Genomic DNA, 15,889 nt, shown 5'->3' with positions numbered 1-15,889 from the left:
ATAGAACTGTCACCCTCATTTGTTTATATGATTATATGGAAGAGAGTTCGCTGTTTTTAATATTTGATACTTTCCTTATAAAAATTCATATTTTAGTCTTTTTTAGCAGTCGAAAAGGATTTTGATTATGATAATATTAAATAAAATTTACGTAATTTTATTACAAATTATTTTATATAAAAACTCGAATATTTAATTTATAATTATATGTTTTAAAATGGGAATGATTTAAAATTGATAATTCAAAAACAATATAACTGTCCAGATTAAAAAACGAGAACTCAATTTATCACGTTACGTTTTCATACAAATTTATCATGTTACATTAGAAAATCATTCAACAACAAATTTAAAAAAATGTCAAAATAACCTTTTTTCTAAAATACTCCCACATAAACAAGTCGGAGTATGACACTATTGTTGTTTTCATGCTTGGCTACCCTTCTTATCCTTATCAAAATAATTAAAGCATTTTGTTATATGAATGTTAATTTAATTCTCCAAAAAGTAGAAAGTCACATGGATAATAAACACAAACATTGTAAACTACGTCTTTGAGTTTAATGTTATATATTTTTCTTTATTAACTAAATCATAGACATATTCCTATTATTTCTTCAAATTTTTGTAGTTTTGTTAATTTTTGATCTTTTTCTTATTTTGAAAGAAACTTGCTGGAATTAAAGGAGTTTTCTATCTCGAGTCTCATCCACTTATATTGTCCAGAAATACGTCAAATTTCGTGGTTGTTGAATTCTTTGGAAACTTACTTACATTAAAAGTTCCTACACATTAACTCAACGGAGTCTAAGCACATTCCCAACTGCACTAATGCAGACTTTGACATCGCCTTCTGACTAGAATTGGACATTCAATCAGGAGCATAATAAAGTGAGAGGAATGACCCTCTCTCGAAAGTAATAAAAAACATATTTTAATAAAAAGAAAGAGTCACAGGGCATCAAAGGCATTCAAAAGCGTGTCACATTTGTCCACAAGCACTCGCAAAGCCCGACGGAAGATCTCCTGTGAATGAATAACACCCACCGACTCGACATAAACTGCCAAATAATGCACAAACGTACACAAAAAATGTGAATTAAGTCTGCTCATCCTGACCCCACTCCTCACCTCTTCATCCCTCAAAACATTCATAGCCCCGCAGTCCTTCCTCGCGTCGTCAACATACGCCTCCCGCTGCCCTCCCTCTCCTCTGACACCAATCACCCCCGCAGGGAACAACCCCGCCAGTCGATCAGCCATTTCCCCACGAAATGGTCTCAATAGTTCCACCTGAGGCATCATCCGATAATACGCCGTGGCTGCAGTCATGACACGACCAGACTAACTCACTGGCGAGAACTTTGCATGAGTGAGCCCCACTCCCTTCACACAGTGGACAAACAAATCCAATTCCTGCAAATCAACACAGCCAATCTCACATCTCCGAGTGTTTGACGGGAAATAGGCAGAGCTGCCCACATTCTTATCTCCTGTCCGGCCAACTACCCAAATATATCACTAAACATACTCTTTCCGCCTGATTTCCAATTGGCACCCATTTCAGTAGTCCAGAACTAACTAAAACATTCGCGAATAATTCATACACACAGATCCATCCCAAAAGTCATGTGCATTTGATTTGGGGTTCAGACTGCGACAGACTTTCGAATATTTGAATACAAGTGTGGAGTACTCGTCGGCAACGAGGGGATCTGCTGTTGAGAAGGGAAGGGAGACCTTTGCTGTACTCGAATAAGTCAGGATCCGCAAATACGGGAGCCAAACCTAGACGATGTGCAATTACTTGGTCGGGGATTGCATTGGACGTGTTTTGTGTTATGAAAACCTTCTCGATGGCCATTGTGGGGACTTCCGACATCATAATTCTCCGCAGAGCGTTAGCAATGGAAACATCGCACTCGATTAAGTCGAATTCGAGTTCGTCGTGGAGATTCTTCGATATTGATATACGCAGATTATTTTTATAGTAATCGAAATCTCGTTTCAATTCCAAGTTTTTGTCAAATAAATTCTGAATTATTTTTAATAAGTATTTACTGTATTTACACCAGAATCGTCCACCAAATAAGACATGAGAATCACGGTTTATTATTTTATATGAAATATATTACAAGATAATTTTAATACTTATAAATAATTAGTATAAATAATTAAGAAACGTTAGATAAAATAAAGATATAAACTCAGGGGATTTTCTTATTAAAATACTATTTTTCATGTTGACAGAAAAAATAAAATGAGTACGAAAATTAGGAAAAAGAAAAAACAAAACTAACCCCCTTTTCTTCAAAAGCCCTTAAATTTTATTTAATAATAAAATGCAGAAAATAATTTTTTGATTTTTTGGGGAAAGGTTTTAAGGACCTCATCATGTAAGTCGAGGACATCGTAGTTGTTCATTTTAACCAAAATGCAGAAAATTTTTTTTAATTTTTTTTTGGGGGGAAGGTTTTAAGGACCTCATCATGTAAGTCGAGAACATCGTAGTTGTTCATTTTAACCAAAATGCAGAAAATTTTTTTTTAATTTTTTTTGGGGGGAAGGTTTTAAGGACCTCATCATCGAGGATATTCTTGATATGTTAGATTTTTGGGTGGAAGATTCTTGGAGGAGTTCATGATTTTAAGCTTGTTCCCCATTATTGGCTAATTATAAGGGGAAAAGATTTTGACAATTTATATGTACTTTGCCAATTTGAAGTTGGTGTGCACACACAGACAGACACCATACCATTTTATTATTAAGATAATTACAAAGATTATTTAGAGATTTTAATCATGTAATCGGTGATTTTTTGAGAATGATTAGTTTGATAATTTCTTAAAATTTTTTGTATTTCGTATACTTTTCCTCTTTGTTCATAATCATTTTCAAGAAACCATAATTCAAGCGCCTTCGCATATTCACTAGCTTCATATAGTGTCGGAACATAAATTTTTTCATCTTCCTCTTCAACTTGGTCTTGCTGTTTTAGTTTTCTCGCAAAGTTTTGTATAAAGTTTTCGTCGTCAATTTGATCATTTTCATGAATCAAAAAATTTTCATAATCTATTTCTTCTATTTCTGTCAGGTTCTGTATTAACGCATTTTCAAATGCTTTCTTGAAACAATTTGTAATTGTTAATTCCGACACTTCTAACCAAGCTTGATTTATGAATATCAAGCAATTCAATAGAGTGAATTTCTTCAACTGTTCCGTAACTTTTTCGTGATCTACATTGTCATCATTAGTATAAAATTCAATCAAGTGTGCACATTGGAGTTGTCTATACCTGTCTTTGAATGATTTTATTATTCCTTGATCAAAGGGTTGTAACTTCGATGTTGTATCTGGAGGGAAAAAAAGAGTTCGATGTTACTGAACTCTAAATCACGTGAGTGTACAGTCGCATTATCAAGTAGAATTAGAATTTTTCTTTTTTGCAAAATCATTTTTTGGTTCAATTCTATGAGCCATTCTGAGAAATAACCATATGTCATCCATGCTTTTTTATTTGATTTGTATTCCACTTCTTTTTTTGGTCATCTAGAACATTAAGTATTCCTTCAGAATTTTTCAAAATTTTGTTTATGCAGCCCAGAGAAACATTGAAATAAAGGGATAAATCGCGCTGTGTGTAATGTCTATTTTTATGATAAAATTCGATTATTTCCTTCTTTTGAAAAAATGACAGGCGTTTTCGATTTTCCACCATGCTAACAACTGTAGAACGTGTAGTTTATTCATTTTAAAGAATTTTAAATATATATGTAAAAAATTACTAAATTAGATTAATGAAATTCTAATATGTATGTAAAAATATTAAATTTAATATTTTTATGTTCACAAAAATTTGACTAATTTTTGTGACAATTTTTGACGACCTCCAAATGTCCGCCAAATGTGATGCCGTCGAGATTCCAAAGATTTAATTCAAAAGACAATTGACAAGCGATATGATTAACTCCAAGGGAAAACAGAAGAGGCCACAATGAGTCGCCCTGTTGAATCCCCGATTCAAACATAATAACGGTACCAGACAAAGCCAACTGCCTTATACCATGAGCGGCTGATTCGCAGGCTCCATTCACACCCACAGCCAGTTAGGGTTGCATTAAAACTAAACTTGCTTCGGGAAGAACAGAGCGACAAATAATTTTGACCGCCAGGCGTTTAAAGACGTTCCCAACAGCCATGGGCCATATTCCATCATCACATTTGTTGGGAGCTGTCAGGTTTGCGGAAAAAAGTAAATCCCTTGCAAAAAGTTGAATTGCACCCGAGAGAATCCTTGTACATAGGCATGTGATTGTCACAATCAGGCGCCTCCCTGCCTCAGCAGTTATCGTAGAGAGCAGATCTTTCAGGTGGATGGCTTTCATACCATCAATACCCCCACTGCTACTAAAGGGAAAGAACTGAGGGCAGGAGTTATTTCGGCTGCAGTGACGGAATATACGCTACAATCGAATCCAGTGATCAATTCTGGAGTTTATGATAAATCGACCTATGCAGCAGTGTGTTTTGAGCGCAGTTGGCTGAGAACTCTGTTCGAAAGAGGTGAAATTGTTAAGTTTGATGAGATAACACGCATAGCAGTGAGTACGTCGCCTTGCATGAGGTTGCTACAAACCATTTGGGTGATGTCCTGAATGTTCTGATTAGCGCGAAGCTGCCTTTCTACAGCCTGGAAAGAAATGGCGTTGAAATTGAATTTAGTATTGTCGTATAACTTTCAGCTCTTTTTAACATGCTGTGAGACGGACGTGTTTCCATCGCGATAGCGATTTGGAGAGCCTCCGTGACAAACGAAGGCAAAAGAGAAAAACTTGCACCAATCTTCGGATGAATTTGAGTCTAGTGCACGCTCAATTGCTAGATCCAAAGATTTGGTTAATTAGATCCTGACCAATGTAGGAATTCGAGATGGACAACTTTAGATTTGCAGAATTCAGACAAGCGGGTGACGAATGCCTCCGACAAGTTCGGTCGATTAAGAATTTGTCGGGAAAGAGACTACCGACTGTTAGCCTGGGCTTAATTGGCTCAGATTAGGAAGGCAAGAGGGGTAAAGCCATCTTGACAGAGGAATAGCAGCAACTTAGATATTAAGAATAAAATGATCGATTACTACATCAATTATCATTTTATTAAATTTTTTTATGTGCAATAATATTTTAAAGGACACGGTTAAAAGCAACTTACGATTGCATGCACCATGGAGTGTGTATTGCCGATTTGTTGAAACAATAATGGCTCGCCACGTCGCATAGGGACTTTTCCTCCGACTTCTTTCATCAAAGAAGTCGCTAAACACCCAATTACTCCAGATGTCTTCACAGTTATTGTAATGAAACGATGCCGTTGTCCAAGAGTTGCGTATTTAGCAATTTTTCTTTGTTTTTAATATTATTATTGGCAACTGCCGTAGAAACATAATAGTTACGTTTCCACACGTCCGCCACTTGAAACGATTTTCTCGACAATCCTTTTCCATTTTCCTCTGTTGAATGCCAAGCTCATTGCATTCAGATCATTCCCACTTTTAGGCGTCCGGTTGATTGATTTAAGATCCGAATCCCGCACCTCCAGTTCTGCAATACGCGGGCGTCCCTGATATTTTCTTCCACTTGCACCCAGTCTCTAGACATTAAGTCCAAGACGCTGAAAATAGAGCGGTGACAAAAAATCGAAAACCATTAAGAAATCTAATTCACATTGCAGAATCCATCTTTATAATAAATTCAAGAAAGTATCAAGTTGCTGTAACCCCAGCTGTTTTATGCAACTGGCAAATGATTTTGTTCAAAATGCCATTTCAAAAAAACAAGAATCCGCAACTATAAATCTGCACTCATCTTAAAACACACAGGTCAGCATTTATCCGTTTAGTAGTTCATAATTCTTGTGTAGTTTAGAGTATGTGTTATCGCATTGTTGTGCTGTCATTTTATTCTGTCCAAAAAATCGTTTTCTTCTTTTCAACTATCTTTTCTATCCATTATTCGTCCCGATCTTATTCTGTTGCATGGCTGTCACTCATCCTACTTTCAATCCCGTTTGCCTCTGCATAATTTCAACGTACAGTCCGACCCCAAAATGGGGCAGACCCCAGGGGTGGGGCACCCTCGGATTTTGGGGCACCCCCGCAATTTGGGGCACTTTATTCCAAAAGTACATTTTGGCAGAAAAAAAATAAAAATCGATAAAAAATTATGGAATTTTTGGGGCACCATAAAATCATTTATAAGGAATTAAAAATAAAATAAAATTATAATAAATTAATTATTTTTTGTTTTATTTTCAATTTATATTTTTATTGTTGTGGTTATGGATTACGAAACTAAATTGAAGATTGCTAAAGAAATTTTGAAGAAAAATTTATCTGAGAGGCAACTAATGAAAAAGTACAACACAAGTAAAGGAACAATATCAAGAATAAAACGAAATATTGTACCTTTCTTGCAACACGGCAATACTATTTCTGAGGAATATGACACATTTAAAGCCGATAAAGATAAATTTGATGATCAAGTCTTTGAAATATTTCAAAGACTACGCGTAGATAAAATTCCGATTTCAGGCCCTATTTTGAAAAAATTGCCTTAGTTACAGCTTCAAAAATTGGATTTACTTCTTTTAAAGCTTCCAATGGGTGGCTTGATAGATTTAAATTGCGGCATGAACTTCAATTCAAGTCAATATGTGGTGAAAAAGCTTCATGTGATTTATCTTATGTGAAAAATTATTTTGAAAAATATGACCAGAAAGTATTAAAATATGGACCTGAGAATATATTTAATTGTGATGAAACTGCGCTTTTTATAAAAAGAACTCCTCAAAAATCATTTGTTGAACAAGGCGAACCGTGTTTTGGTTATAAACAAGGGAAAGAAAGACTCACTGTTCTTCTATGCTGCAGTTTAATCGGGGAAAAACTTAATCCATTGATTATTGGAAAATATAAAAAACCTCGGTGTCTAAAAAATTTTGATGTTCAAGATTTTGGGTTATTGTATTCATCTTCTCAAAATGCATGGATGACTGGAAAGACTTTTATGAGTTGGCTTACACTTATAAATGAATCGTTTTGCAAAAACAACAGAAAAATATTATTAATACTTGACAATGCGGGATGCCATAAAACTGCCGAATGTTCGAACATCGAATTTTTATTTTTGCCGAAAAATACAACGCCCTATTTACAACCTTTGGATATGGGAATAATCAAGATTTTTAAAGATTATTATTCCTCTTTCTTAATGGAATTTTTATGTTTTCAAGATTTCGAAAACGATTTTACACATTCTATTGGTAAATTAAATTTGCGTCAGGTTATGATGCTAATTTCAAAAGGATGGGAGAAAATAGATGCTAAAAGTATTGTTAATTGTTGGAAGAAAATCGACAGGAACCGTGATTCTTATGCAACAAAAAACTGTCTAACAGATGAACATTTAGATCAAGTTGTTAACGAAACAATTGATGGAGAATGCGAAGACATGAACAATAATATTTATGATACATATTCAGAAACCGAAAATAGTGAAAATGTCGTAGCAAAAACAAAAGATCTGCTTAACAATTTAGAAGAAAAAATTTCTAATGTTGCACCAAGTATGCTCCGAGATTTTTTTGATTTTCGGCTGAAATTGACGAACAATATCAGACAAACTCTACAAATAAAAAGAAAATAACTGAATATTTTAGTAAAAATGTTTTTTGATGTTTATTAATGGTTTAATTTTTAAAAAAATAACAAACCCCTGTTTTTGGGGCACCCCCGCATTTTGGGGCACTTGGTGCCCCATTTGGGGGTCGGACTGTAGTTACCAAAAGAAAGAGTGGCCGATCTTGCTCATCCTGTTTTTTTATTTTTCCTGTGTTTCCCGCATTCCGGAACGTATTGCATTATAGGTCTGCCACACCTGTCTTTCTGGTCCTTATCTTCATCCTCGATTCCTGGTGTCTCCCACTCTCCAGATTCCTTCCCTTTTTATGATTCTATCTCTGGGACGCACTATATCTCCTTCGTTCTCTAATCAATCACACTTCTCCGCCGTCTCAGGCAAATCCCGCCTAGAATCCCTAAAGCTGCTTATATCTTAGCAGGTTCCTTTTTGTCCACTGGAATTAATGATGCTCTGGCTTTAGATGGACAATCTGATTGGCTTAAGTTGTTCAAGTTTACTTCTTACTGGAGGCCTATCTTGCTAATTTAGAGCCTTTCTCCGGCATAACCTCAATAATGCACCTGCAGCCGCGAATGATGACGACTATCTTTACAGAAAAGTAAATAGCAAAGTCATGGATGGCGATGCTCGTGGTGTCGGGCTTGTCGTTTTGACAAGTTTTCTTTTATCGTCGACATCAACCGTTTTGAATTCGCTTAGAGAAAAACATTCTTATCAGCCCAATGACTTCACATCTCAGCCGTGCTCTCTTATTCTCACTGTCAATCCCTGAGTGATCTCGAAAGCTTTCGTCCTGTCACCGCTGAAGCTGGACGGAGATTATTACGGTCAAATACCAACCTGTGAAACCATTTTATCTCCGGTTCTTTACCTGATTTTGCACGGGAAATTTTCTTTTCTGCCAATTTTACTGCCCTTAGGAAAAAGGATCCCGGGCACGTATCAAGGCAGGCCAAAATCACAAGTTTCTCAAGTACGGTCACCTTCCAAACTTGTTTTTTACTCCAATCGCTTTGGATTCTTTTGGCATTTTCGGCCCCAAGACGGTTCGCTTCTTTCGCTTGCTCGGTCGACGGATATGATAGATGAGACGCGACTCGAGAGAGTCATCTAGCTTTTGGAACGATCGCTATGATCCGAGAGAATGGTTTTGCTATTCGCGAGGCTGGTCAAGGGTCTCGTGAAGCTTTTAACTAGTTTAACTTTCTTGTTTTATTAATCCCACAACCCAAAAAAAATTGCAATAATGTTCATAGTGTTTTGTGTCACTAGAAATGGACAATTCACAAATTCCAGTTCAGCAACGCCATAATCGAGACTAAAAGCTTCTCTGTTGATTAGAATAAGAAAGAACAGAGTCTATAAACGTCCTCAATGAAAAGATTGATTCAATAACTCGCTCTTGGATTATCATTTTTTATTAAATCATAAAATCAATTCACTAAACTCGGTTATGTATAAATTTATGGAGAAATCTAATTTCGACATATCTAATTCTTCGCAATAGCTATTGAAGGGGAACAATGGTCCACAAAACAAGGCATTTTACTGTCTTTTTCGAAATAGGAATTTGTTTTTTGTATTGACAGGATAATTATGCGTACATTGCAAAAAAGCAAGCAGCCTGTGGAAAATCTATCCACGCGGTGTGGTAGGATGCTAAACAGTGATTATCCCCAAAGACATAATAAAGTGATTTAGTTTATCTATTTTCACTTATGGCGAATGTATGGAATTAGACGAAGCAGGAAATTGAAAGGACATTCGGTTGTGTCCATAATGTCGACACAAAATGTCGAAATCAAAGTAGGCATTACCTCACAAGATCGTTTAAAGCGAGCTGAAATAGAGAAATTTCACGACCTGCTTGCAAATGAACTGTTGATTCTCTATGAAGCAAAATTAAAGATTATTTTAATTAAAGACATGGGATGGAGTTGTTTCAAAGTTCTCTAAAAGTCATATGGATAAGTTATCCATTAAAGAAGGAACTAGGACATACATCCAGTCCTATGTTGTTTAAATATAAGTTCACCACCGTTTCCCAAGCTTCCTTGCTGAAGTGAGAAGCGTAGTGACTGATTGTTTAGGACTCGTTGATAGTCGATTTATCGAAAGCCAACTTTCGAGATTGTGGAGGTAGTTGGACATCCCTCTAACAAAAGTATGGGCATCCCTAAGAAGATTCACAAACCCGGAGAGATTTAAATCGGGCGAGGATAATGCGGCTCCCTTCACCAACAAATTGATAAAGTTCTACGCTGGGATCAGCAACATCCTCCACAGGAAATATGATGGACCATGCTTGAAGTCGTTGAAACCTCGAAGATGTCGGGACATGATTATCCTCACCCAAGAGGAGGTGTCTCAGACCATCAGAAATTTAAGAAGCACTGGCTCTTGTGGACCTGATGGAATTCCTACTATTCAGGTGAAAAACAGACAACCCGGCGTCCTACAGGCCAATATCTCTCCTCTGTGTCCTATCCAATGTTCTGGAAAAAACTTATACTCAACCACATCAAACAATATCTCGCGGATTTGGATTTTCAACATAGATTTAAATGTGGTAAATCAACCACTTCGCACCTTGTCACTTTGACGAACTTCACCTCAGGTGGCCTATCTGCTCAAACCGTATAACCAAAAACGGTTATATGCTCAGTGGATATCCATAAGGCTTTTGACTCCATTCCCAGGAAAATATTGACCAGGGAAATATACCTTAGTGAAATTCACCCAAAACTGAAAAAGTGGCTAGCTAACTTCCTTAGCGGCCGAAGAGGCAGGATCCAACAAAACAATATGTCACGGTCCAGTGGTGTGCCTATGCCGTAGGTGTGCCTCCATCGCAATTTTTTTTCATAAAAATTTACTTGGTGGGTTATTTTTATTTGCTAAACCGATTTTTAAAATTTTTTTTCCAAATTATCAACTATTTTTTTCCAATCTAGAGTCTTTTGGCATAAAACAACATAGAATGCAATTTTAAAACTAATTTATTATTTTTTATTATATAGATATTTATTTTGTAAAAATTATAAAATACTATTAATTACTATTTTTGTGTGGGCATGAAGGTTACCCTCTGGAATGCTGAAACTGATTTAATCAAAAATTATCAACGATTCGGAGAATTCACGGAAGACATAGATCGATCGAAAAGAGTCCGCTATCGTCGGCTTTCAAAAATAATGATTTTTTTTTGTTAGGGTTAGGGATAAGGTTAGGGATAGGGAAAAGGTTAGGGTTAGTGATAAGGTTGGGGTTAGGGATAAGGTTAGGGATAGGGATAAGGTTGTGGTTAGGGATAGGGATAAGGTTGTGGTTAGGGTTAGGGATAAGGTTGTGGTTAGGGTTAGGGATAAGGTTGAAGTTAGGTTAGCTTTTGGGATAAAGTTGCAATTTTATCATGCGACAAAAGTTGTGAAACAGAATGGCGACAACTATGAAGTTGAGAATGATGAGGGGATTTTGGTAAAAAAACATTTTTCACAATTAAAATAATTATAAAAACATTCTTTTGTAATTTTAAATGATTAGGTTTTAGAGTTAATGCATCCTTAGGGTTAGAGTTAGGGTCAATCCATCCTTATAAATTTTTTTTAATTAAAAAATTTTTTACTCAATTTTTTTATATATATTAGTTATTAAAAACATATTTTATAAAATCAGGAAATATATAAATATTTAAATTGTGATACTTTCAGTATTTTTATTGTTGCTGTAATCACCGACATTGGAATATTTCCAATAAGTAACAAAAAACTAAATAAATAATGATTTAGGACTAATCGATAATAGATGCACCGATTTACAAAAAAAAACGGAAAAAAATTGCGATGGAGGCACGCCTACGGCATAGGCACACTCGTGGACCGTGACACAATACAAGATCGATGTCACGATATTTTCCAAACGGAGTCCCTCAAGGCTCACCCCTTTCACCAGCTCTTTTTAACTTATTCTTATCGGATCTCCCGCTACCAAACGACAAAGATTCAATCGTATTATCATACGCTGACGACATTGTAATTGCTACCCGGAGCCGTGAGGTAAACACGGCAAGTACAAAACTGCAGAACTACCTCCACAATCTCGAAAGTTGGCTCTCGTTAAATCGACCTTCAACGAGTTTTGAAAAATCGGTCAGAATATAGTCTTGATAAGAAGGATTGCAACTCCGTGTATAAATTTGATCCTCTATAAGTTGAGGAGTTTCAAGCATTTAATTGTCTGAAAAGTATTTGAACATTACGGTAGCCTCAATAGCATTCGTTTCCTGGGATTTTATACTATGATAAAATTTTCTGAATTCCGGAAACATGTCAGAAAGCATAATTAAGTAATCAGCAACGTAATTATGTATCCTGAAGTAAATTCTTTTCAAGTACATCTAAATATTAACGTTTTTGCCAGAGTCATAACTTTTTTGATTTTTTAATTAACAAAATTAAAAGAATCAGTGGTCTCGGATCGATTAGTTTAAAGACACTAATAACTATTTACGGGCATTACAATACTTCTGAATATAGTTAACTAACTTTTTCTATAAGAAACTGATGTTTCTACAAGTCACTACAACATGTCATTAAATGTCTTATAAATCTCAATAACTCATTCTTATGTGGATTCTAAACAATATACTGAAAAAATATAAAGTCTTACAATGTTTAACTTTTATTAAAGAGCTTTGTATGCGCTGGTAAAGATCAACACACTTGATGTTTAAAAAATAAGATTTCCACAAAAGGTTTAACATGTCATTGAAAATTAAATTAAAACGAATAAAGAGTTTATTATAGCGACAAACGAAATATAAAAAAGGCCTACGTAGTTTAGCGGTTAGAATTCCTCGTTGTGGCCGAGGGGATCCGGGTCCGACTCCCGGCGTAGGCATATTTTATTTATATCAAAATTATTTTTACATTTAAAGACTAAGTAAGCCTGGCAAACAATGAAATAATATCTAGTTTTCAGGAAAAAATTAAATGCTAGCTAGGTAGGTGGCTAAAAGAGTATTCAATAGCCTATCGATCAGCTCAACTACGCCGCACTGCGTATTCCCGGAGCACGAGGACAGAGATTCGATGAATTGGTTTTCTTTATAATAAATGATTTGTGGTAATCCGAGTCGATACAAACCTCCCGACTGATAATGCTGTCGAATAACAAGTCAGATATATTTGTTCATGACAATCGAAATTACTCAATTACTCTTCTTGAGGTAGTGAAGGTCACAAATGAAGCACGCAAATGAAACCATTAATTAATAGTCAAATTATGATATATCTATCAGCTTTTTATCTTGTAAACTTGATGCTCTGGAGAGACTCATAAAGACATTCATTTCTTCCTTCAGGTATTGCGTCGCATTTATCTTGGACAATTTCAGATTTGCATGCCCATATCTTCACTCTTAATTCATCAACTGCAAGGGGCTAAGGGAAGTTTGTGTCCAATTGGCAAAATACAGGAAGCTCCATCTGCAAGATTCAACTGTTCTCATTCTCAAGTTTCACAGATTTTTAAGAATAGAGAAGAAATTATGAAATTAAATTTTGAAAGTAACTGAAACCTCTTTTAAGAAAATTAAAAACAAGAGGTTGAAAAAGAGTTCTGCAATTCGTACACACCGTCCATTAATTTGATACTTCTGTCAATTCATGATAGAAAATAATTTTTTCTAATAATGCTTTCTTGATTTTGTTCGCCACTCAGCAGAGTAACCTTTTTAAGAGGATTGCAATCACGTCAATCATCAAAACAACAAATCTCGCTAAAATTTCCGTATATTCTAGTAAACCTACGATTACTAATTTCCGTCTTGATATTGCTGCTTATGGAATTCTAGACGCCAATCACTACTTCAGACCTCACTTAAGTTACCGTTTCATTGATTCCACAAATCTAAAACCACTAAAAACTAATAGCAATAGGACAACATTGCCATGAACAATCTTTTAAATCATTTCCAATAACAGCCTTATATTGAAAGGACAACGATCCACAGTTGTGGGGTTCATAAACTGGGAGTTTAATGACCGCGTGTTTTCTCTATTGAAAATCAACAAAAGTAATAAGATATTGCAATAATCAAACGATATGGCGGCACATTCATGGACAAGGTCACTCCAATATACTATTTCAGATAATCAATGTAATACGTGCTGGTTTAGCGGGTGCTGTGGTATATTACCCCAACTCATCTCAATTACTCACAATGCATAATGTACTGTGGGTGTTTTGTTGGCGGTGGTCGTCCTCATTTGTGTGTAATGAGCAGATAAATAATATTTTCGTATTGATCAATATTTGAATTTTTGATTTAAGAAATGTAAGTTTTAATGGTCTCTAGTGCTCTAAATGCTTCCAATAGCTCAACTTTTTTTTAACATAATCCTCCTCATCACTTGTTTCCTAATTTTAGTCATTAAATAAAATCAAGTACTGGTTGAGGTTTTTTATCTACTCGAGATTGCCCTTTCAAAAATTCAATTAGTTCTTCATTTTCAATATAGCCATATTCAAGAAATCTATCATAAGAAATTGCATCATTGATTTCACATTTTTTAATTAATTCTTCATAATTATTCTCATAATCTTTGTTAATGTTATCTATTTCTTCATCAACTGTGCATGCCGAAAGCAATTTCTAATGGTTGTGGGAGTTAAGTTATTTCAAGCAAAGAAAGTAAATTGCGCAGCAGATTTAAGGGTGATTGTATTAATTGCATTCTGAAGTTTTTCTCCTGCCTCAATCTTTTCTATTATTTTGTTTATTTTCAAATCTGTTAACTCAGCTTTAAAACATTTTATTATTCCCTGATCCATTGGTTGCAACAATGAAAATGTTCTTTGAGGAAAAAAAGAATTTCTATAAACTTCAAAGTGACTATGATTTGATGAGATTGGTCAGTCACAAGTAAAATTTTTCTTTTTTTCTTAGCCAGCTCAAATTTAAAATCAGTCAGTCATTTATTATAAAATTTCAGTGTTCATCTATGCTTTGTTCGAATATGTGTACGTAACATAATTTCCAAAGTTAAAATTTTTGAAGAATCTAGGATTTTTAAATCTTCCTATCATCAATGGCATTCTTTTATCTTTTCCGGAACATTTTGCACATATTAATAATGAAAATCGATCCTTCTACAACTTTATTCCAGGCCTTGATTTTGTACATACACTTTTAGAAGAAATTGCCTTTTAAAAACACCGGTTTCATCAGCATTATAGACGTTATCCAATCCATATTGTTGAATTTTCAAATTGATCATGTCGTTGAAATCAGTAATGGATTTTTCATTTTGAGAGACTTTGAAATGATTGTTGAATCGGATAAAATTGCTCTTTAGGGAACCAGACATTGACGGGTTGTCAGAAATATAGCGAAGAATAAAAATTTTTTGTTAATAGAAAGTCTAGTACAGCGGTTCTCAACCGCGGCCCGATTAAAATTATAAAAAAATATTAAATATTTTTTGTTTTTATATTAAATATTTTGTACATTAATATTTAAATAATATTGTTTTGATGTCTGATAAACGTGTTAAACGAAGTAGAAAAATTATTAATGAAAATCGTGCATTTAACCCCGAATGGGAGGAAAAATTTTTCGTTTTTGAAGGGAGGAAAAATACATATATCAACTGGAACTAATTGAAATGCAGGCAGATTTACAACTTACCGCGCGATTTAAGTCAAGTGAACAATTGGATTTTTGGGGTCGAATTCCGCAGTTGAAATATCCGAACTTGGACGATAATGCTCAAAAAAATGCATCAGTCTTCGAATCAACGTATACATGTGAAGCTTTTTTCAGCAAACTAACGCAAATAAAAACAAAGTATCGAAATCGATTGACTGATGGACACCTAAATCAACTTTTACGAACATCGTGTTCGACTTTTACTCTCTGTTTCGACAAAATAATAGACGCCAAACAGAATCAAGTCTCGCATTGATTTTTATTACTTACTAAAGCCTTCTTTTCATTAATAACATAAAATATTTTTTGTGCGGCCCGCAAAGATATTCTTAATTATCGATTTGGCCCATGAGCTAAAAAGGTTGAGAACCCCTGGTCTAGTACAACGACGTATCTCAAGAAAACATTGAATGAATGAATTTTTTTATTAAAACGGAAAAGCCGAAAAAAGAGAGAGAAAGTTAATGAGACAACGTATGC

General features: G+C 35.0%; 1 protein-coding gene and 1 non-coding gene across 2 annotated transcripts; one reads left to right on the top strand and one right to left on the bottom strand.

The window, feature by feature from the left end:
* Positions 1 to 722: 722 nt before the first annotated feature.
* Positions 723 to 15,068, bottom strand: LOC115231496 (DNA-directed RNA polymerases I and III subunit RPAC1-like). The gene is made up of 4 exons (XM_029801512.2): positions 14,916 to 15,068; positions 14,171 to 14,353; positions 1,636 to 2,035; positions 723 to 1,505 (listed from the first exon to the last, which is right to left on the bottom strand). The coding sequence occupies exons 1-4, from the start codon at positions 15,066 to 15,068 to the stop codon at positions 1,345 to 1,347; spliced, it is 897 nt and encodes a 298-aa protein (XP_029657372.1). The 3' UTR covers positions 723 to 1,344.
* On the top strand, positions 12,526 to 12,597 carry Trnah-gug. Its single transcript has one exon. It is a non-coding gene; the product is annotated as a tRNA-His (tRNA).
* Positions 15,069 to 15,889: the final 821 nt, after the last annotated feature.

The sequence above is a fragment of the Octopus sinensis genome, unplaced genomic scaffold (assembly GCF_006345805.1).
Source record: "Octopus sinensis unplaced genomic scaffold, ASM634580v1 Contig18647, whole genome shotgun sequence".
Classification (NCBI taxonomy): domain Eukaryota; kingdom Metazoa; phylum Mollusca; class Cephalopoda; order Octopoda; family Octopodidae; genus Octopus; species Octopus sinensis.
This window is presented reverse-complemented; position numbering and strand designations above follow the sequence as displayed.